The sequence below is a fragment of the Drosophila rhopaloa genome, unplaced genomic scaffold, assembly GCF_018152115.1.
Source record: "Drosophila rhopaloa isolate 14029-0021.01 unplaced genomic scaffold, ASM1815211v1 contig_163, whole genome shotgun sequence".
NCBI classification, from domain to species: domain Eukaryota; kingdom Metazoa; phylum Arthropoda; class Insecta; order Diptera; family Drosophilidae; genus Drosophila; species Drosophila rhopaloa.
This window is the reverse complement of record NW_025335043.1, coordinates 258,056-274,897: the sequence shown is the minus strand read 5'-3', so window position 1 is coordinate 274,897 and position 16,842 is coordinate 258,056. Positions and strand designations below refer to the sequence as shown.

Below are 16,842 nucleotides of genomic sequence, written 5' to 3'. Positions count from 1 at the left end.
ATTGGACTCATAAATTGCAAATCGTGGCGGACAAAATGAAAAAAGCAAATAATAATAATAATTAAGCAAGGCGTTGGATTTAAAGAAAACTGCTTTCAGTAAGAGAAAAGCTTGCCAGAGAAAAGCTGCAGAAAATTCTTATCTAGCTTTTCCGAGCAGCTAAGTTCCATTAAAAAGGTCGTTGTCTAAGAAATCTTAACTTTTCTGGCAAAAGCCAAATGTAGATGGCGCTCGACCATAAAGACATGAAATTGGGCTGATCTCTTCAAGAGATTATTACCTGGATTATGGGCCAAATTACTTCCTCGCTTACCATCATTACATTTTCCGCTTCGCATTTATATTTCCTGCTTCAGCCCCCAACAAAAACCTCTTCAGCAGTTATTACGCTTAATTTGAAAACATTTAATTACCATTAATTATATTTTTGTATAATTACATTTTCTGTTTTATTGTTACATTTATATGCTCATAGTGCATCATATATTATGCTTAGTAAAATCACGCAAATGTTTCATTAAAAATTGATGCCTTCATTTTTGTAACGTTGTAAAGAGAACAACGTGATGTCTGGGGAAGTCGTTATTGCTTTTGCTGTTTCCATGGCTATTGTTGCAATTATAGTCGGGCAGTTGATGATTTTGGTTAACCTTTTTTTGTTTGCTTCCCCATTGCGATTTAATTAAAATTATGAACTCGCTTAGTTGGCATTAAATAACAAATAAAATAAGTTTTACATGCGATTTATGTAAAAAAGTTAATTATTTTGTTTTTCGTTTTTTTTCCTCTCTTTTGTTTTTCTTCCTCCTGGTGTATACACTTAGCAAAAATACGCATTACAAACTATTAGCAGTGTTGCCCTCGAGCGGGCGGGGGGGCGGTAGGTGGAGAAGGACGAGGCGTGGTGTACACATTTAAAACCTAGAATATCATTCGCACTCGATTTGAGAGAGGCGGAGCATTAGTGATCCATGCAAAGAATAAATTATCCATTGTTCTCTGAATTTCCCACTGCATCTTAGTATCTAAACTGTCCCTTCTTCCCCCTCTCGTTGTGGTAGACCCTCAGTGGTGAGTAGCTGCCATTTCCGTTGCCGTTTAGTGACGCACCGGCACCGTTTCCGTTTCCGGCTCCATTGCCATTTCCAGCCCCGTTTCCGGTTCCGGTTCCCGTATTGCCAAAGTTCTGGGATGCAGATCCGGAGATCAACTCCTCGGAGTGTTGTGGCTTGGCGGTGCAGCGTGGGGCGAGGACCAGGTTGTAGATCCCGAAGTAAACCAGAGCCACGACGCAGGCCACAATGGCCAGCCATTGGTAGGTGCAGGACCAGTACTTCAACTCAGGCTGCTCCTGTGCCAATCCAATCAAAGCTCCAAAGCCTTTGCCTAAAAAGAATAATTAACGTCAGAACTAAGTATCTTATATATATAAAAATTTTAAATATCTTAATAAGAAATTCTAAATAAGGAAAACTTTTAACCTTTTTTTAATTGGAAAACCTATTTCTTTTCCAATTAAAAAAACTTAAACATCTTATCTTAATACTTAGATATTTTAATGCAAATGAAAAAAAATGTAAATGCTAAAATTAATTTCTTTCGAATATTTTTAGAACATTCAAACTCAAAACATTTGTCTGTTTCAGTCATTTTTTCTATTATATAAGCCCCATAACACAATTTAATACTTTTTAAAATCTGGCGATTAAATAAAAACTTTTTTTTGGAACACTTACCCAATCCGAAGAAGGCCAAAACGGCGATGGCCTGTCCAGTGGCAGTCAATTTCCTCGGCATGGCATGACGCATATACAAAATAATCGTGATCCAAATCAGACCAATTACAGCCGGCTCGATAGCCTCCATGACGACGGTCAACCATTTGGTTCCCTCATCACTCAACGCCGCGAACCTAATGACATAGATAGCCAAGCCGCCGATGAAGATATTCGAGTGGCCGCAGTACTCGATGAACTTGTCCACGTTGAAGAACAGGACTAGAATGAGGATCAAGCCCGAATAGCACACAGCATACTGATCGACGAATGTCCAGTGCAGGTAGCTGTGAATGCTGCTCCAGAAGGTGCCAAACAGAATGGACACCAGTGTGAGCACGAAGATCTCGGGACTGTAGCGACGGATGGCGGACATGGGCACCACCAACATTCCGGTCTTCGTGTGCCACCACCACTCCGGCGGACTCAGTGGCATCTGCGAGGCACAGAGCAGCACAACGGCGCCCAGAACAAAGCATACAATAAATATTATAAGCGCAGCAAGAGCAGCAGAAGCAGCAAAGTCGGCGTCCTTATTGATATCGTCACCGATAAAGAGCAGGTCCAGCGGCGAGAAGAGCACCACATAGCCAATGGCACCCCACACATACTGCCGGCACACCTCGCCCCTCCCCTCGGAGGTCTCACGCACCGCGATCACGATGGCCGTGTTCAGAAGGGTCAGAGCGGCCATGGGGAAGATGTCTCCAATCAGGCGGATGGTCCTATAAGCCCCCAAGACTTCCTCCACATTGGCAGTGCCCTAAAGGGTTTCTTGAAACATTAGTATATATTTCAGGACATTTCAAAAACTACTCACATTCGTACATTCACTCTCCGCAAGCACGCTCTGTTTATGGTAAGGATTCACCACTTGGCACTCGATCATCGGTTTGCAGTTGCTGTCGTTCAGCTTATACTCCTTGAATTCCTTCATGTAAGTCACCTGTGCTGGGGGAATGTGGCACTGGAAACCCTCTGAAAATGTCAGGATAAAGTTTAAATTATTAAAACTATATTTACGAATTACAAAATAAATTAGAAATAAGAATGATATATAACATATATTTTTTTTGCAACATAAATAGTTTATACAATGAAAAATAAATGTTTTTGGTTTGATATAATTACAAATGCAAAATTGTAAAGATTATGAAACACAAAATATACATTTTTTGTTAAGGGGGATTAAGGTATTATCTGTGCAAAATAAAAAACTTTTTTTTTTTTAAATTGTATTTGTTTTTCTTAAACGAAAAATAAATATACTTGTAAACTTCGCGTCTCAAAACTAGACTACACTATGGACTATAAACTCACCCAGAGGATACTGGCACCATCCCTCGGAGTCCTCGAAGTGCTCCTCCTGACTGATCGCCGAGCCTATGACAGTATTCATCTCCACGCTGGTGGTGTCCTCGGTGTAGGCGTGGCAGTGCTTCACCACATTCTTGCCTTCCTGGTTGCGCTCGGTGAGACAGACGTGCGGGGGCTGGACGTAGACCTTGCGGGGGGGCGTCTTGACCTCTCTGACGGACCGGTGACCTTGCCGCTCTCCACTGATCGCCTCCTCCACACCAGCACTGCTGGCGGGATCTGAGCCCTCCAAGTCCCTCCTCACGCGCAAACTCTCTGTGACCGCAGTGCTGCCCTCGTCCTCGTAATCGAATTCCGAGCTCTGCTCCGTGGAAGGGGCCGCCGTGGGAACTTGCTCCAACCAGGCCACGTACAGTGGCTCGTAAAGGTTGGGGTTCTGGCAACTGTAGGTGCAACCGGACAGGTTGAGGCTACCCTCCATCTGCTCCCATTTGCTGCAACTGGAACCGCAACGCTCCTGGAACAGAAATCCTCCAGTTTCGTCACAGCCAAAGCTGACCTGTGGCCCTTGGACATCTCCCCGCAAACTGATCTTCGGCACAGCAAACAGGAAAGCATAGATTAAGGCCGAGATCAGCAAACAAACGGCAGTCAACACTCGCAGAGTGCGACCAAACGTATTCGGGTTTCTGGCTGCCAGGCGATCCGCCCAAGGACCTGCGAGCAAAGGACCCAAAATGGAAACAAATGGCGCCACGATTGTGATCGTGCGGAATTCCGAAAAGTTCAGACCCAACAACAGGGGCTTTGTGGCATGCAAAATATGCAAAGCTGCTAGGCCTGCAAAGTAAGAAAGATTTTCGTAAATTATTTGGCTTAATAACAAATTAATGTAATTTTTTATTTTCATTAGCATTGAACACAAATTCTTTGAAAAACAGAAGATTAGAATTGTTTCAATTACATTTTTTTTGTGTATAATATTATTTTTTTATTAAAGCTTTAATCAAAGATAATTTTGTTTAATTGTTAGCTCAAAGCTATATAAAAGTACTCACCGGTAAGGACAAAGAATACCACAAATTTGAGCGATATCAACGTTCTGTTGACACGCGGCTTGTGCTGCGCATTGAAACCCATTTCGTCGATTTGGGTGACTACAAACTATATAAAGATAATCTCAGTAATTAGGCCACCTTTCGGGGGTTTCGTTATTTCTCGTTGATTTCCTCTTCGTTTCGTTGGGACTCAGTTGATCATGTTAGACTTGATGTGTTCTGTAAAATGGAGAGAAAGAAACCAAGTTAGTAACGAAGTAAGAAAGATGTAATTTCAAAAAATTTCTGAGATGTAAACAGAACAACATATAAAGACATTGAAATACTAGTGTCTCACGCAACCACAAAAGTAAATAACACCAACTTGCTGGCTACCAACTGAAACCGCATAAACAATAAGATATCAGAGGCTGTAAAAACTATTTATTCACCCTGTAGTAAGTTTCACATGAAGCTACTCTGCCCAATTTGTGGGCATATCAAAAAGCAATCAAGCCATTTCATGCCACCCATCATCGATGATAATCGGCGGGCAAACACAACATGCTGAAAATCATTTGAGAGCTCGTTTAGGGACCCCCTGCTACAAATGTAATATAAATATATACGTGTCACAATGGGGTGTCAAAAATAAACAAGTGTCAATAGGCAATAGGCCACAGTCGACATTCATAGCACACATACGCACCATTGCACAGCGGCAGACGGGGCAACAACATAACTAAAATAACAGAGTAATTGAACGGAATGACAACAGCAAAACAGTAATGAAATATATATTGTGTCTGCCCTAGACATAAATTTAAATTAACTGTCAACGAAATTGTCAATGGCATGTAGCTTTAATCATCAGCAAACTATTTGCTGGAGATTATGACAAAAGGAAAGGCTTCAGGGGTAATTGTGATATATACAGCTGCAGTCAATTTTATAGCATTCGAGCATATATTCATACTGGCATATCTAAATGCATTTATCTTGCAAAATTTTATTGCAAATTTGTAAACATGAGTTATTATCAAGGTAAAAAAACAAGTTTCCGATTTTAGTACACTAAAAACTGAGAAAAAAGTTCTAAGAATTAACTTCTTTACTATAATATAGAACACACTTGTTATTTCGTCTGCTATTTATGTGACCCCTCCTGTAGGCTTAATGCATCCACTAGACAGTGCATTAAACCCTCTCGACAAGTAAATTGCTTGATAATACCTAAAACGCATGTGTCGAGCAAGAAGCCCACTCTTTCGCCGTCTGAATTGCAATTTGCAAGATGATACTTAAAGTGAGCTCTGTTCCTCAACATTGACAATGGGACTCGGAAAGGAAAGGAAAAGGAAAGTGCCAGACGGCTATCATATTTTCCAACTGCGCAGCCCCTCGAGAGAACTCAGATGGCAAGAAACGAGATTTAAGTAGTTTGTGGCAAAACCGGTTGTCTGGCTTGTCGGCTAAGCAAATTACATCACCCCGAGCAAAAAGCGAAACATTTGACTGACTCTGCGTGTGATCTACGCCCCCAAAAAGAAACGTACCCAACCCAAACGGAGGAAGGCCAGGCAGATGGGCATCCATCTGCCATCTGCAAAATATTACAGCGACCACCAGCTAATTGAACAACTCAAACACACACCAAGGTCTTATTTACACACAATTTATAAAGTGCTAAGCTCCTAATGCTACACTGCCGCTAGGGCCAATCAATAATGTAAAATACGCCGGCCTTGCCAAAGGTCAAGCTAAACACAAGCCAATCGATAAGTAAACATAATATTTGGACTGCCCAATGAATCATCTAGAAATGCCCTGTAATCTTTTAAATAGATGAACACAAATCTGGGTTATCAGTTGATGGCTGCAACAAATTTCTTTAATAACAAATAAAATACAAAATATTGCCGGCTTATCGGAGCGTCAGTATTGAATTTAGCTGGAGCTTATCTAGGCATCAGTTTTGAATTTAGCTGGAGGTAGTAAAAAAGGTCAAACTGCCAAACAAAAGCCAACAAACTAGCAAAGCATGACGTAATCCAAATAATAACGAAAACAATACGAGAGCAGCTATAAAAAATGTCGCTGGGTTTGAGACCGAAATTCAAATTAGTAACCAGCCAACGACCAGCAGCAAAAAACCAAAAACAAAAAAGAAGCTTCAGTTTCAACTTAATGACAAAACGCCCAGCACGCACACACCCAAAAAATAGAGAGAAGAAAAAACTAAAAACCCCAAACAAAACCATCCAAATCCGAGCCCCACACACCCCGCACAACCTGGACTGCCAGTGATTGCCCCACATGGGCACTACGTATGACACAGTGCGCTTATTTATGACCTAAGGTAAACTTTGGCCGGCGCTAGCCCCAGAAAAGCCGGAAAATGGGAAAACAAAATGGCTGGCATTTCCCCATTGCGTGTTCGGGTGGTTCGAGATCGGAGGAAGAGGTGCCATCGGATGCCCTCAGTCCAAGGAACATGCCCACGGGCTTTTGACAATTAACCATACTGTTTATAGTACACCATATATATCTGTGCAGGCGACAAACATCTGGAAAGTATCCACAAAACTTAGATTTTCCATTTTCAAAATAAATCATTTTTGAGCTTTATAAATCCATTTCGTTATCTTTGGGATTCTGCTGCCCTTGACGCCCACGCGGCTTTCAAGAAATTCCGTGGTCTCTTTTAAACAAATTTCAGGGGATTTACCAATCCTCTTATCGAAATAAAAACTTGTTTTGTATTTTGGATTTGTGTAATTTGGTAGTTCCTATACTAAAAATGATTTAAATTAATATTATTGAATTTAGAGACAAGTATTTGTTACACATAATTTATTTGCTGTCGAACCATTAAAATCAAATTTTAAAGCTTTTATCTTTACTTCGCGATATTAAAAGCAAAATAAACCGAATTTATAAATACAAAAATAAAAACGATTGTTATTCGTAATATGTTTTTAGATTATTTATTATATTCATATGTTATAGTTTCAAGTAAAAATGGATTAAAGATTTTACAATTGTAAAATAAAAGAAAAAGTTCAAAGTCAATGCTAATCATGATCAAAACCATAATATTACCGATGCGTTTTTGTACGTTTTAACTAGGGTATTTCCCTATCTGGTTTCCCAATCGACGGCTTTGCCGCCTGAGCAAATTATCCGAGTTTTCTTTTCGGTTTTTCGCCACACGCCCGCTTGCAACTTTTCCGCTTGGGTGGCGGCAATGCCTCTGCCTTTTGTGTGTACTGCCAAATAACAACCAACTGTGAGAACTCTGCGTGCATGTTGAATTTGTTTTGGTGGGGGATCTTGATGGCGTCGCCACCGGTTCGTTAATTATGTACGATTGTGCCACTCTGTAGCTACCCGAAAATAGAAATTTAATTGCAACCAACGGCAATCAGCATGACCCTCTATTAATGTCGTTGCTGTTTATCAGTTGTCTAGTAAATCACTTTGTAAATGTCAATTAGTGATAAGGCCAAAGCCAAAGACCAAAAATCAAAAGAAAATGAGGTAATATATTTGCCCAAGCCTTATGCAAATCGTATTTGTTAGCATCGAATTGGCTGGGTTTGCAGTTGTTTGTTTACTCGCATTGTTTGCCAAGCGATTTTTAACACCTTTACTGGCAGCTGGAACTTGATGTCTTGCCACTGCCTAATATTTTTTCTTGAGTGCAATGCTTAGCCACAAAGTCGCGCCTTTCATATACATCTCACTAGCCATTGTGGGTCAATTGGTTTTTATTTAGATTTTGTCTTTTTTTGGGGCTTGTGTTCAGACAGCGCGCCGCCCGCTTAATTATGCGTAACACGACTGCAGCAAAATAGAAAAGCCTCAACAAAGGCCGCTTGCATTTAGTAGAATTTATGAATGAGTGCGGTGGCCTGGGCACACTGTGACGGCTTTAATTAACATTTAAAATGCATAAATTGAGCGACCGTTCGAACTGTGTCAGCAATTTGGCTCCCAACATGGGCGGCGAGAGCTTACGTGGGCCGAATGCCACGACAAGTGCAGCGTCATTGAAGGTCTAGACTCTGGACTCTCGAAAAGGTTCAATGAAAGTGAGTAAAAATGTATTGGGAAAATGTGTTTAGTTTTCCCCTGGACTTCTGCCAGATTTTTCGGCCAGTCAATGCACTATTAATGTCTTGAATCGCCTGTAAACGCAACATTAACATTTCTCCTCATTTTCATTTCGGCTTCGCTCGAGCGTACAAAGCGTTAATTTCAATTGCAAACCGAATGGTATATTTGCACACTTTCTGGCACTTGCCTTTTGACATTTAGCCAGCATAAATTTCCCAATACGCAAATCAGTTTCGCTAGCTTAGCTTGGCGACTAACACATGTTTATAGGTTTACTTCACTTTTTTGTTTCGTTTGAAGACAAATTCAATTGTATCGTTAGATTGAACGCTTAATTGGGGCTCTCCGTGTGTTTACATTGTGGTCACGTAGCGAGGTTCTGGTTTATTTTCAGTATTACTATTGCATTGGAACGACCCACACTCATAGACCCACTCACTCGAAAATCTATAGTTGAATGAACGAATAAAGTACCGCACCGTTAATCAATTGGGTAAGTTATAGAGTGACTTATTGATGAATGCGTCGGGTAGTTTTAAGGTGAGGCAACATCGCACGCCTTCGGGACAAACCTTGGCGATATTTTTTAAGGCCCATTTCCGTTAGGGCTCTGTTAATGATATTGTGCAATAATTCATTGTTTTCGTGTGAGGTCTTGTCGAATGCGAGATTTGCATTGGCATTGCCAGTCCCCTGTGCATAATGGAAATGCCATAAAGACATTTTCCTGACTCACTATCGTGTGTTGACAACTTGTCTGGAATGCTGCCAGCTCAGATGGGCCTTAACTTTTACACGGGACTACAAAAATTAGTGTACATTTAAAAAAAAAAAATAGTAAAATATAGTAAAGCTATAAAAATGAAATTTTAAGACCAGTAAATTATTAGAAGTAACTAACTTTAACCGAAAACCCTTCGAGTTTCCAATTTCTATATACAGACAAAATACAATTTTCAAGCGCTAAATTCTGAATTTGAATTTTTATTTCGTAATGTTTTTGATTGAAGTGGAAAGTTTGAAGTTATTTCATATATACACGTATCTAAGTGTACGTTTTTACTGAGTAAACTGATTTCATTAAAATTATTTCAATTTAATACAAATTATAATCTTCTGGTTTCATTGAATTTTCTTAATATTTATTTTATATTGATTCGCTTTTGAAAGTCAAAGCGTATTTAATGTAAAAAAAAATGTAGTTCAGTGCCATAGGTATTTCAATGTATAGATACATCAAGTCTATTTACAGTCATTCCACCCACTTGCCTTCGTCCAAATTACAATCTACTTAGCATCTTACGACCGCCTGCAATTCACTTAAAAACGCATTCCCATTTACAGTATTATAAGATAAGCAGGCTCCCCCGAGGATCCATTTGGGCACGCCCCAAACTGGGTGGCACACGCAATCCCTTCTCCCCTGGTGCACCTCATATGTTGGCTCGTGCTCGCTGTCGGCTAATTAATTAAGCCCAAGAAACTGGGTCAACATAACAGAAACAAGGCAAGTGCATGGGGGAGAACGGGTGGGAATAGTGACCCGACCCTCTGAGATCTTCATGTTTCCCCGAATCGGAAAATTCGTAAAATTTCCTACAGGCCAACAAGAATTTATGTGCAAATGCAAAGCCAGCGGAGCCCATGATTGAGCAATTTATAGAGCAGACACACGCAAGTCACCATTTTCCGGGGCGAAGGGAAAACTAGACAAGTTCCGATTTCGGCAAGGGAGCGGAGGTTAAGTTATGCAGATGAACAAATCCAGTGGGGAAATAATTTCCACATAGTTTATGGCGAAAATTCTCTCAATTAGTGCGAGACACAAAAATAGAAAATTTGTCTTCGCCGCCAGCCAGAAAAATAAATTCATAAATATTTCGGTCTAGCATGAATTTATTGTTGTTTATATTTGAATTGAGAATCTAGTTTCAATATGGACCACAAGCCTCAATTTTAATGCAAAAATATCTAAACAAAACAGATTGCTGAAATAAAAACGAATTTTATTCAAATTAAATTCTTATAATAATGTTCATCAATATCAAGTATTTTTAAGGATTTCCCACAATTGTTTGCTTTAAATTCGTAGTTTAATACACAAGTTATAAATACAAACATCAAAGTCTCCCCAAATTAGGGTGTCTTCCAGACAATTTTATTGTTATTTTTAGGCCGCACAATATGGGGAATCTGTGGCACATGTACATTTTCAGGTAAGCCAATAGAAGAATTAAATTCTTGTTTGGATTATCGTGGTGAGAGGTGGAGGCCAGCCAGCACTTGAATGCAAATGGGGCCGGCCGGCAGCAAATGCAACTTGTTGCCTCCTCATGCATTTTTGTTTACATCACTTGTTTCTTGTCCGTTTTTCATGTCTGCTCAGTCAGCTGTCTGACAAACTGGTCAGCAGAGGTGGGTGGATAAATTGCGAAAAATATTCTCATTTAATTCTGGTTGCTTTTCCCTGCCGTCGGTGGTGAAGCAAGTCCCATTTAACTGTCCGAAACTTATTTCAGCTTCAATTTGTTAGTGTCATGACCCCAGCGACAACGAAAACAACAATTTAGCGTCTACGTTTCTCTAGAGATATTTGGAGCAATGCCTCGATGACATCATCTGGCTGTTTTGACGCAATATTTTTCGGGGCGATCTATATTTAAATAGTTTTTGGCACTCAGATCATAGACTAACAGGGGGCGAAGGGACATTTATTTGACTCACATTCGAGTGGTTCCGATGAATAAATGTGTTCATCTTGAAGAACGTGCGAGCGTGGTTATTTCTAAATCAAATATCCAATTTAACTAAGGAAGGAAACTTAAAATATAGTAATTAAAAACATTAAGGTTGGCTGGAACCATTAAAAAACACAATGACAAAGGCAGCTTACGAAAGGTTTATTGATTTTTCACACGTTTTGTGCATGCCTCTTTCTGATTTTCAAAACTTATTTCCCAGCTAACAAAATTATGATATCATACCGAAAAGTTTTGATAAGCTTATTTACTTGTCACGAAAGACGCTCATGCCTTTCAGATTTTCTAAATCAATTTTCCACCATTAGGCAAATTATGATATCATGCCCCAGAGCATGCTGACTCAATGAATAAGATATTTGCATATAACCTCGTATTTTCCCATGCAATTGGAACGCGGCACTGCAGCGTGAAAATATTTGTGCAGGCCAAACCCCCCTCCCCGCTTTCTAACACTTTTAAAATAGTTTTGCAAGTTTCCATTGCGACATGCAATTGGAATTTAATTGAATTGGAAGTGTAATGGCTTCAGTTTGGGTCTCAATTAATTATTTAGTGCGCTAATTGCCGTTATCCGAAAACAGAGTTAAATAGACGGCGCCGACAATTGAGACATCAGTTGCGCAGGCGCAGTGTGGGCCCACCATAAACGTATGATAACCTGGGACTTTACAAATTTGGAGCCAGGGAATCGAAGTCAGGGGAGGCCAGTGGCGCTGACACGACCCAGAGTCTTGAGGAATGGACAAAGTCAAGTCACGCATTGCAGACATTTCCTCAAAACTTGATTTCCAATTCAATGGCAGCAAATGCAATTCTCGAAACCGGCCCCCAAGAGCGCCAGCTAGAGCTCCACAAAAGGAGATACGTAGATACATTTGTAGCTACAAGTTGGCTTTGACGATGGCCTGTCATTCAAGCGGCAGATACTCGTAAACAGGAAAACATTTCCTCGAATGCAGCATTAACTTGAACATGTTCTCGGTTCTTGGTTTACAACATTTCCTTTGTCTGTTTTTCGACGCCGAAAAGAGACATAGCAAATCCCTTTTTATTTGGCGTGGGCTGTTCTCGACTCGACAATGGCGCCGTCTGACATTGAAATTTTGCGTTATTTAACTGCCTTACTTATTGGTAATGTTGGCAGGACCCAACTCTCAGTCTTGGTCGCCAAAAATCAACAAAAGAGCAAACAAAAGTTTGGCCTAGTTTCGTTGGTCCGCCAAAATAGTGGTGCGTCATAAATAAAAACAAACCGAGCCGCTACTGTAAATGCTTTCGGGTCCAAGACAGTTGCCGAAATAGCCTCACAAGTATCTTGCTCTCTGTGCATATATATATATTTAGAGGTATATTTCTTTGAGACAGCCTGAAGGAGGCGTCGACGCCTCTGAGTCATCCGAATCTTGCAAAAGCTTTGACATACATAAAGAAAAACTGTTTGGGGTATGTATGAAGAGTCTAGACAACTAAATAAAGTGCACGACAACTACAAAGGATCGATCGTTTGGAAAAAACCTATTTATTATTTATTTTTACCTTACTTTTGTTGTGCAACAACAAACACAGTTACGGGAAAAAACAAAGAAGTTCAAAATAAATTTGAAAAATGTCGTCGTTCTTTGGATTTTTGCCAAAGACCGACGACACTTTAGAATCTAAATAAATTAAAGATCAAAATCTATTTTGTATATTCCCTTCATGTGGCTGATGCTCAATTAACATTTGGAAATATGTTTATTTCTTCGAATGTATTGGTATTATTTAAAGGAATATGTTTGCTTAAGGCCACACAATTTTAAATATTTATTTGCTCCAGTTTGGTGACAAATTTCCCCCTAAAAACCAATTTCACCAACCAAAACAATTAACGATCCAAAGAAAACAATCGACATTTTGATGTTTACTTCCGTTCCTTCTCTCTTTTTACTTATATTATTTTTTATTTATGTTTTCCAGATTATTTTGGTCACTAGGATTTCGTTTATTTGCCCACATGCCTGGTCGTTTAAATAAAAAAACAGAACACATTGAATGTATCCCCAACACATGTGCGGATGGATAGGCTCAAAATGTCGACAATATAACCCACAACATAATATACATATGGACAATTTAAAATTCTGAAAAATCAGCACAGAATTTGAGTTTAGCTAACATAATTTCGATGCGAGGGCAAATAAACTGACAGGCCAGCAGAGAGATCAGCGGAAGATCATGATGAGGTTATCGCTGATGACGCCAAAATGATGTCATATTCGACGGACACACTCGAATGCCTTATATCTAAAGCTTGTTTCGGGTTTTGTGTTTCAAATTAAACCCATACCAATAAATGTAGGTACCGCCTATATATATTTATGTGCCTTTTATCCCGGCCCCTCTGGCCCATTGATTGTGGCTTTTTGTATTGGTATAGCTCCATTGTTTGCCATTAGAATGTCTTGTCTGCCGGTTTTAAGCTCTAAAGTTGTTTGTCGGGTTTTTGTCTGCAAAGATCGGCACACTACCTCATCGACTGTGTTGCCTTCTGCAAAATTCAAGTTCAAGCAACAGACGACGCGGATGTATTTTGTTGTATTTTACCTTTTGTGTGTATTGAAAACAACAAAAACTCGCACGGAAAGTAAGGCAGAAAAACAATAGCAAGGTGGAGATATCTTGAAGTTTCTACGCTTTCTTAGAAACAGGGTGGTTGTCTAATGCTTTCTATAAGGGTGTTTCCCGACACTTTCCACCTTTCGGGGTGGTTTCCTGCCATTTCTAACAGCGCTTCTTGGCCTTCTTCTTTTGCTTGGATTTCATTTTTGGCTTGATTGACGGCAACGCCTGGCGTGTTTTAATGCCTATTTCCTTCTTTTATTGCAAAGGGGTGGTTGTTATTATTTACGTTTTACGTACCGGCATTTGTTCCACCCTATTGGCATTTTTTCGAAATCCCACACACATAACTTACTTTTTTGTCTACTTTATGGTAACTTAGGGTGATGATAAATTGCTTAATTCATTGATAGATCATGAAATATGTAAGAATATCTGGGTCAATGGTGTACAGAGGGGTGTCAGGATTTCCATACATTAAAAAAAGAAAAAAAAAAACAAAATTAAACTTATGCTGCCCTCTCATATTTCATTCTTAGGATATTTTTTCAGCTAGTTAAAAATTCTATATAAAGGGCTAGGGCATGATTTTGAAATTTGATAAGCTGCTTAAAAATAAATAACTTTGATGTATGTATACGTACACAATCGTTTTAAATATTTATTTTGAAATTCAACTACACAATATTTGGAGGAAATATTGCCTAGCCTTTTAAATTCGACAATGGAATGCCATTTAAATGATCTGAATGCAATTAAAAAACAATAATGTAACTTATTTTTTAAAGCCCCTTAAACAACAGCGCAAATTTGAATCAACTAATAGTGAACAGTGAAGTCCACATTAATAAATACAAAACACCTAAAAGTTAAATAAAAGCTATTTGAACTAATTTAATTAATGAATTAATTAAATAATGACTTTTTTAAATGACCATTTTGGGAAATACCTTCCCAATGACTTTGTCGCTGAAGTCATAAACCTATTTATCAACTATTAGGTCATTCCCATAAAAGGAAAACTCTAAAGGGGCCCGTCTGCCACTGGCAGAAGGCATAAATGGGCTGAAAACGGGTGCAAATGTGGTTCGCTAAAAAGGAAACGCAACAGTTGCAACATGGTAAGTAGAACCGATTGCCGACGTCATGGGTGGAAAATAAAAATGTCAATAAAAATTACAGCAAATTGCCGGCTGCCCCGCCCCCTTCCCAGTGTTTGGCATTAGGGGGCGGCAAATAGTAACACGCAGGGCTTATGGTTGTGGGACCTTTTATGTAGTTACCAAGGTTACTATCCCATCCCTAGTGTCCTGGCGTCAATTGAGCGCTCGGCTGATTAAATTACCCGAGTGCACGAGTGTGGGTAAAGGACAAAAGGAGAATGGAGAAGGGGATTGCATAGTGCATTAAGCAATTGTCCTTTTTATTTATGCCATGGCCATGTCGCCAGGCAGTCTCCGCGTCAGTGAGTCGCCGCGAAAATTGCACTTTTCAGTGCGTCAACCCAAAAACTTTGCCCCTACAATTTCATTGATTTTCTCTTCCTTGAACTGATGATTTCATTTTCAGACCCAAACACACAAGAATCACGAGAATCCTTCAAAGCGAATGCAACACGTGACCGAAGGCAAACGAAGTCCTACTTTGAGTTCAGTAAGTCACATCATTTTCGCTTTTAACTTCGCCTTTTGGCTGCCACCGATGACCGCAGAAGCCACCAAACCAGATGACATCACAGTTTTGTGAGTGGGTTTGATTGTGTGTCAGTGTGTTTTGTTTGTGAAATGATTGATGACTAAGCTTTAAAAAGGACATAATGTAGGGCTTAAAAAGGATATTACAAAAAAGATATATCAGGAATTACATAAGACTTAAGACTTTTAAAAAGTATAATAGTATAAAGATCATAATAATATTCTTCAGAATATATAAAGTTTAATATATAAAGTTTAATTTTAATAAAATTTAAAATCATTGTTCTGTTCTCAGAAATAATGTTGCTTGACAAATCGAAGACAAATTTTAAGAATCGAAGTTTTTGTAATCTATTTATCATTACAGTAAACTCTTATACTGATAAGATTTTATTAATTGCCAATTAAATTCTGCAATTTGTGATATTTATATTCTTTTACCAACTATATCCATATTTATTTTCATTTTTAAAACTAAAATGTACATGCCAATTTACATTTTATTGTCCACAATTCCATTACAATATGCAAATAAAATCAATATTATATGTATTTAATTTGCCTTGTTGCCTTAAGTTTTTCCGAATATCGCTTAATAATGTTTCCGTTCTTGTGGCAATTGCTTGGGCTAATTATTCAGTTAATCAACAATTCGAAGCTTCTTATTTATTAGGGGTTCATTATTTGCTATTTATACGTTCTCCATTAACATAAAGCACACACCACCAATCACACATATAGAGTAAGAACACGAGCACTTGTTCGTATCTGGCCAAATGTCGCCAGAGAATTCGAAATCGTATTTGATTGTATTTTTATTTCTCTCTTTTTTTCAAATTAAATGAAAATATTTTAAATTCAACACTGGCTGGCACAAGAATAACAGCGACACTGCCGAACTAAACGCGCAGCAATTTCTAAATACGAGTTTGTGACTACAAAAATAAGTTTTTCAAAAACAGCAACCAAAGGAAACACTATTACTATGTATAAGAAGCCAAAAGGAAACACACCGAAAGGCGCGAGTCGCGCGGCTGCTTCAAATAAAAACGACTTTGTTTTTATTTTATTTTTTGGCGGCAGCTGCCAGAAGACAAAAGAAGCTCCGGCGTGGGTGACTTCGATTCACGAATTTCGATTTTATTCCGTCTGGCAATCCGCGTGCGCGTCCAAACGCCTCGCCGTTCAAAAGAAAACTAAACCCAGTGGTCGGGAAACCAGAGAATATTCAGCCAGCTGTTCCGGTCCGCCGGCTTTCCTATTCGCGGGGACGCGACTGTGACTTAAGAGCCGGTTGAAAAATAGCGTTGCATACTTTTGGCTGCCGGCGCAAATGGTTAGCCCTCTATTTATGCCACGGTTTTTGTTCCTAGCCACTTTGGCTTTTGCCAAGATTTTCCCGGCTAACGAAATGTTTTCTGTTTTTTCGGCTGTCTGGAATTTTCAACCCTTAGCCAAAGGACACAGTGCATACATTTGCACGGAAACACCCCCACAAAGGGATTTCCTCGGGAATACAATACAGATAGACACACGTGCA

At 39.3% G+C, this 16,842-nt stretch overlaps 1 protein-coding gene across 1 annotated transcript; it reads right to left on the bottom strand.

Moving 5' to 3' along the window:
• Positions 1–422: 422 nt before the first annotated feature.
• On the bottom strand, positions 423–16,481 carry LOC108044413. Its single transcript, XM_017123422.2, has 6 exons — positions 16,316–16,481; positions 4,151–4,369; positions 3,096–3,932; positions 2,596–2,753; positions 1,737–2,538; positions 423–1,386 (listed from the first exon to the last, which is right to left on the bottom strand). The coding sequence occupies exons 2-6, from the start codon at positions 4,230–4,232 to the stop codon at positions 1,019–1,021; spliced, it is 2,247 nt and encodes a 748-aa protein (XP_016978911.2). The 5' UTR covers positions 4,233–4,369; positions 16,316–16,481; the 3' UTR covers positions 423–1,018.
• Positions 16,482–16,842: the final 361 nt, after the last annotated feature.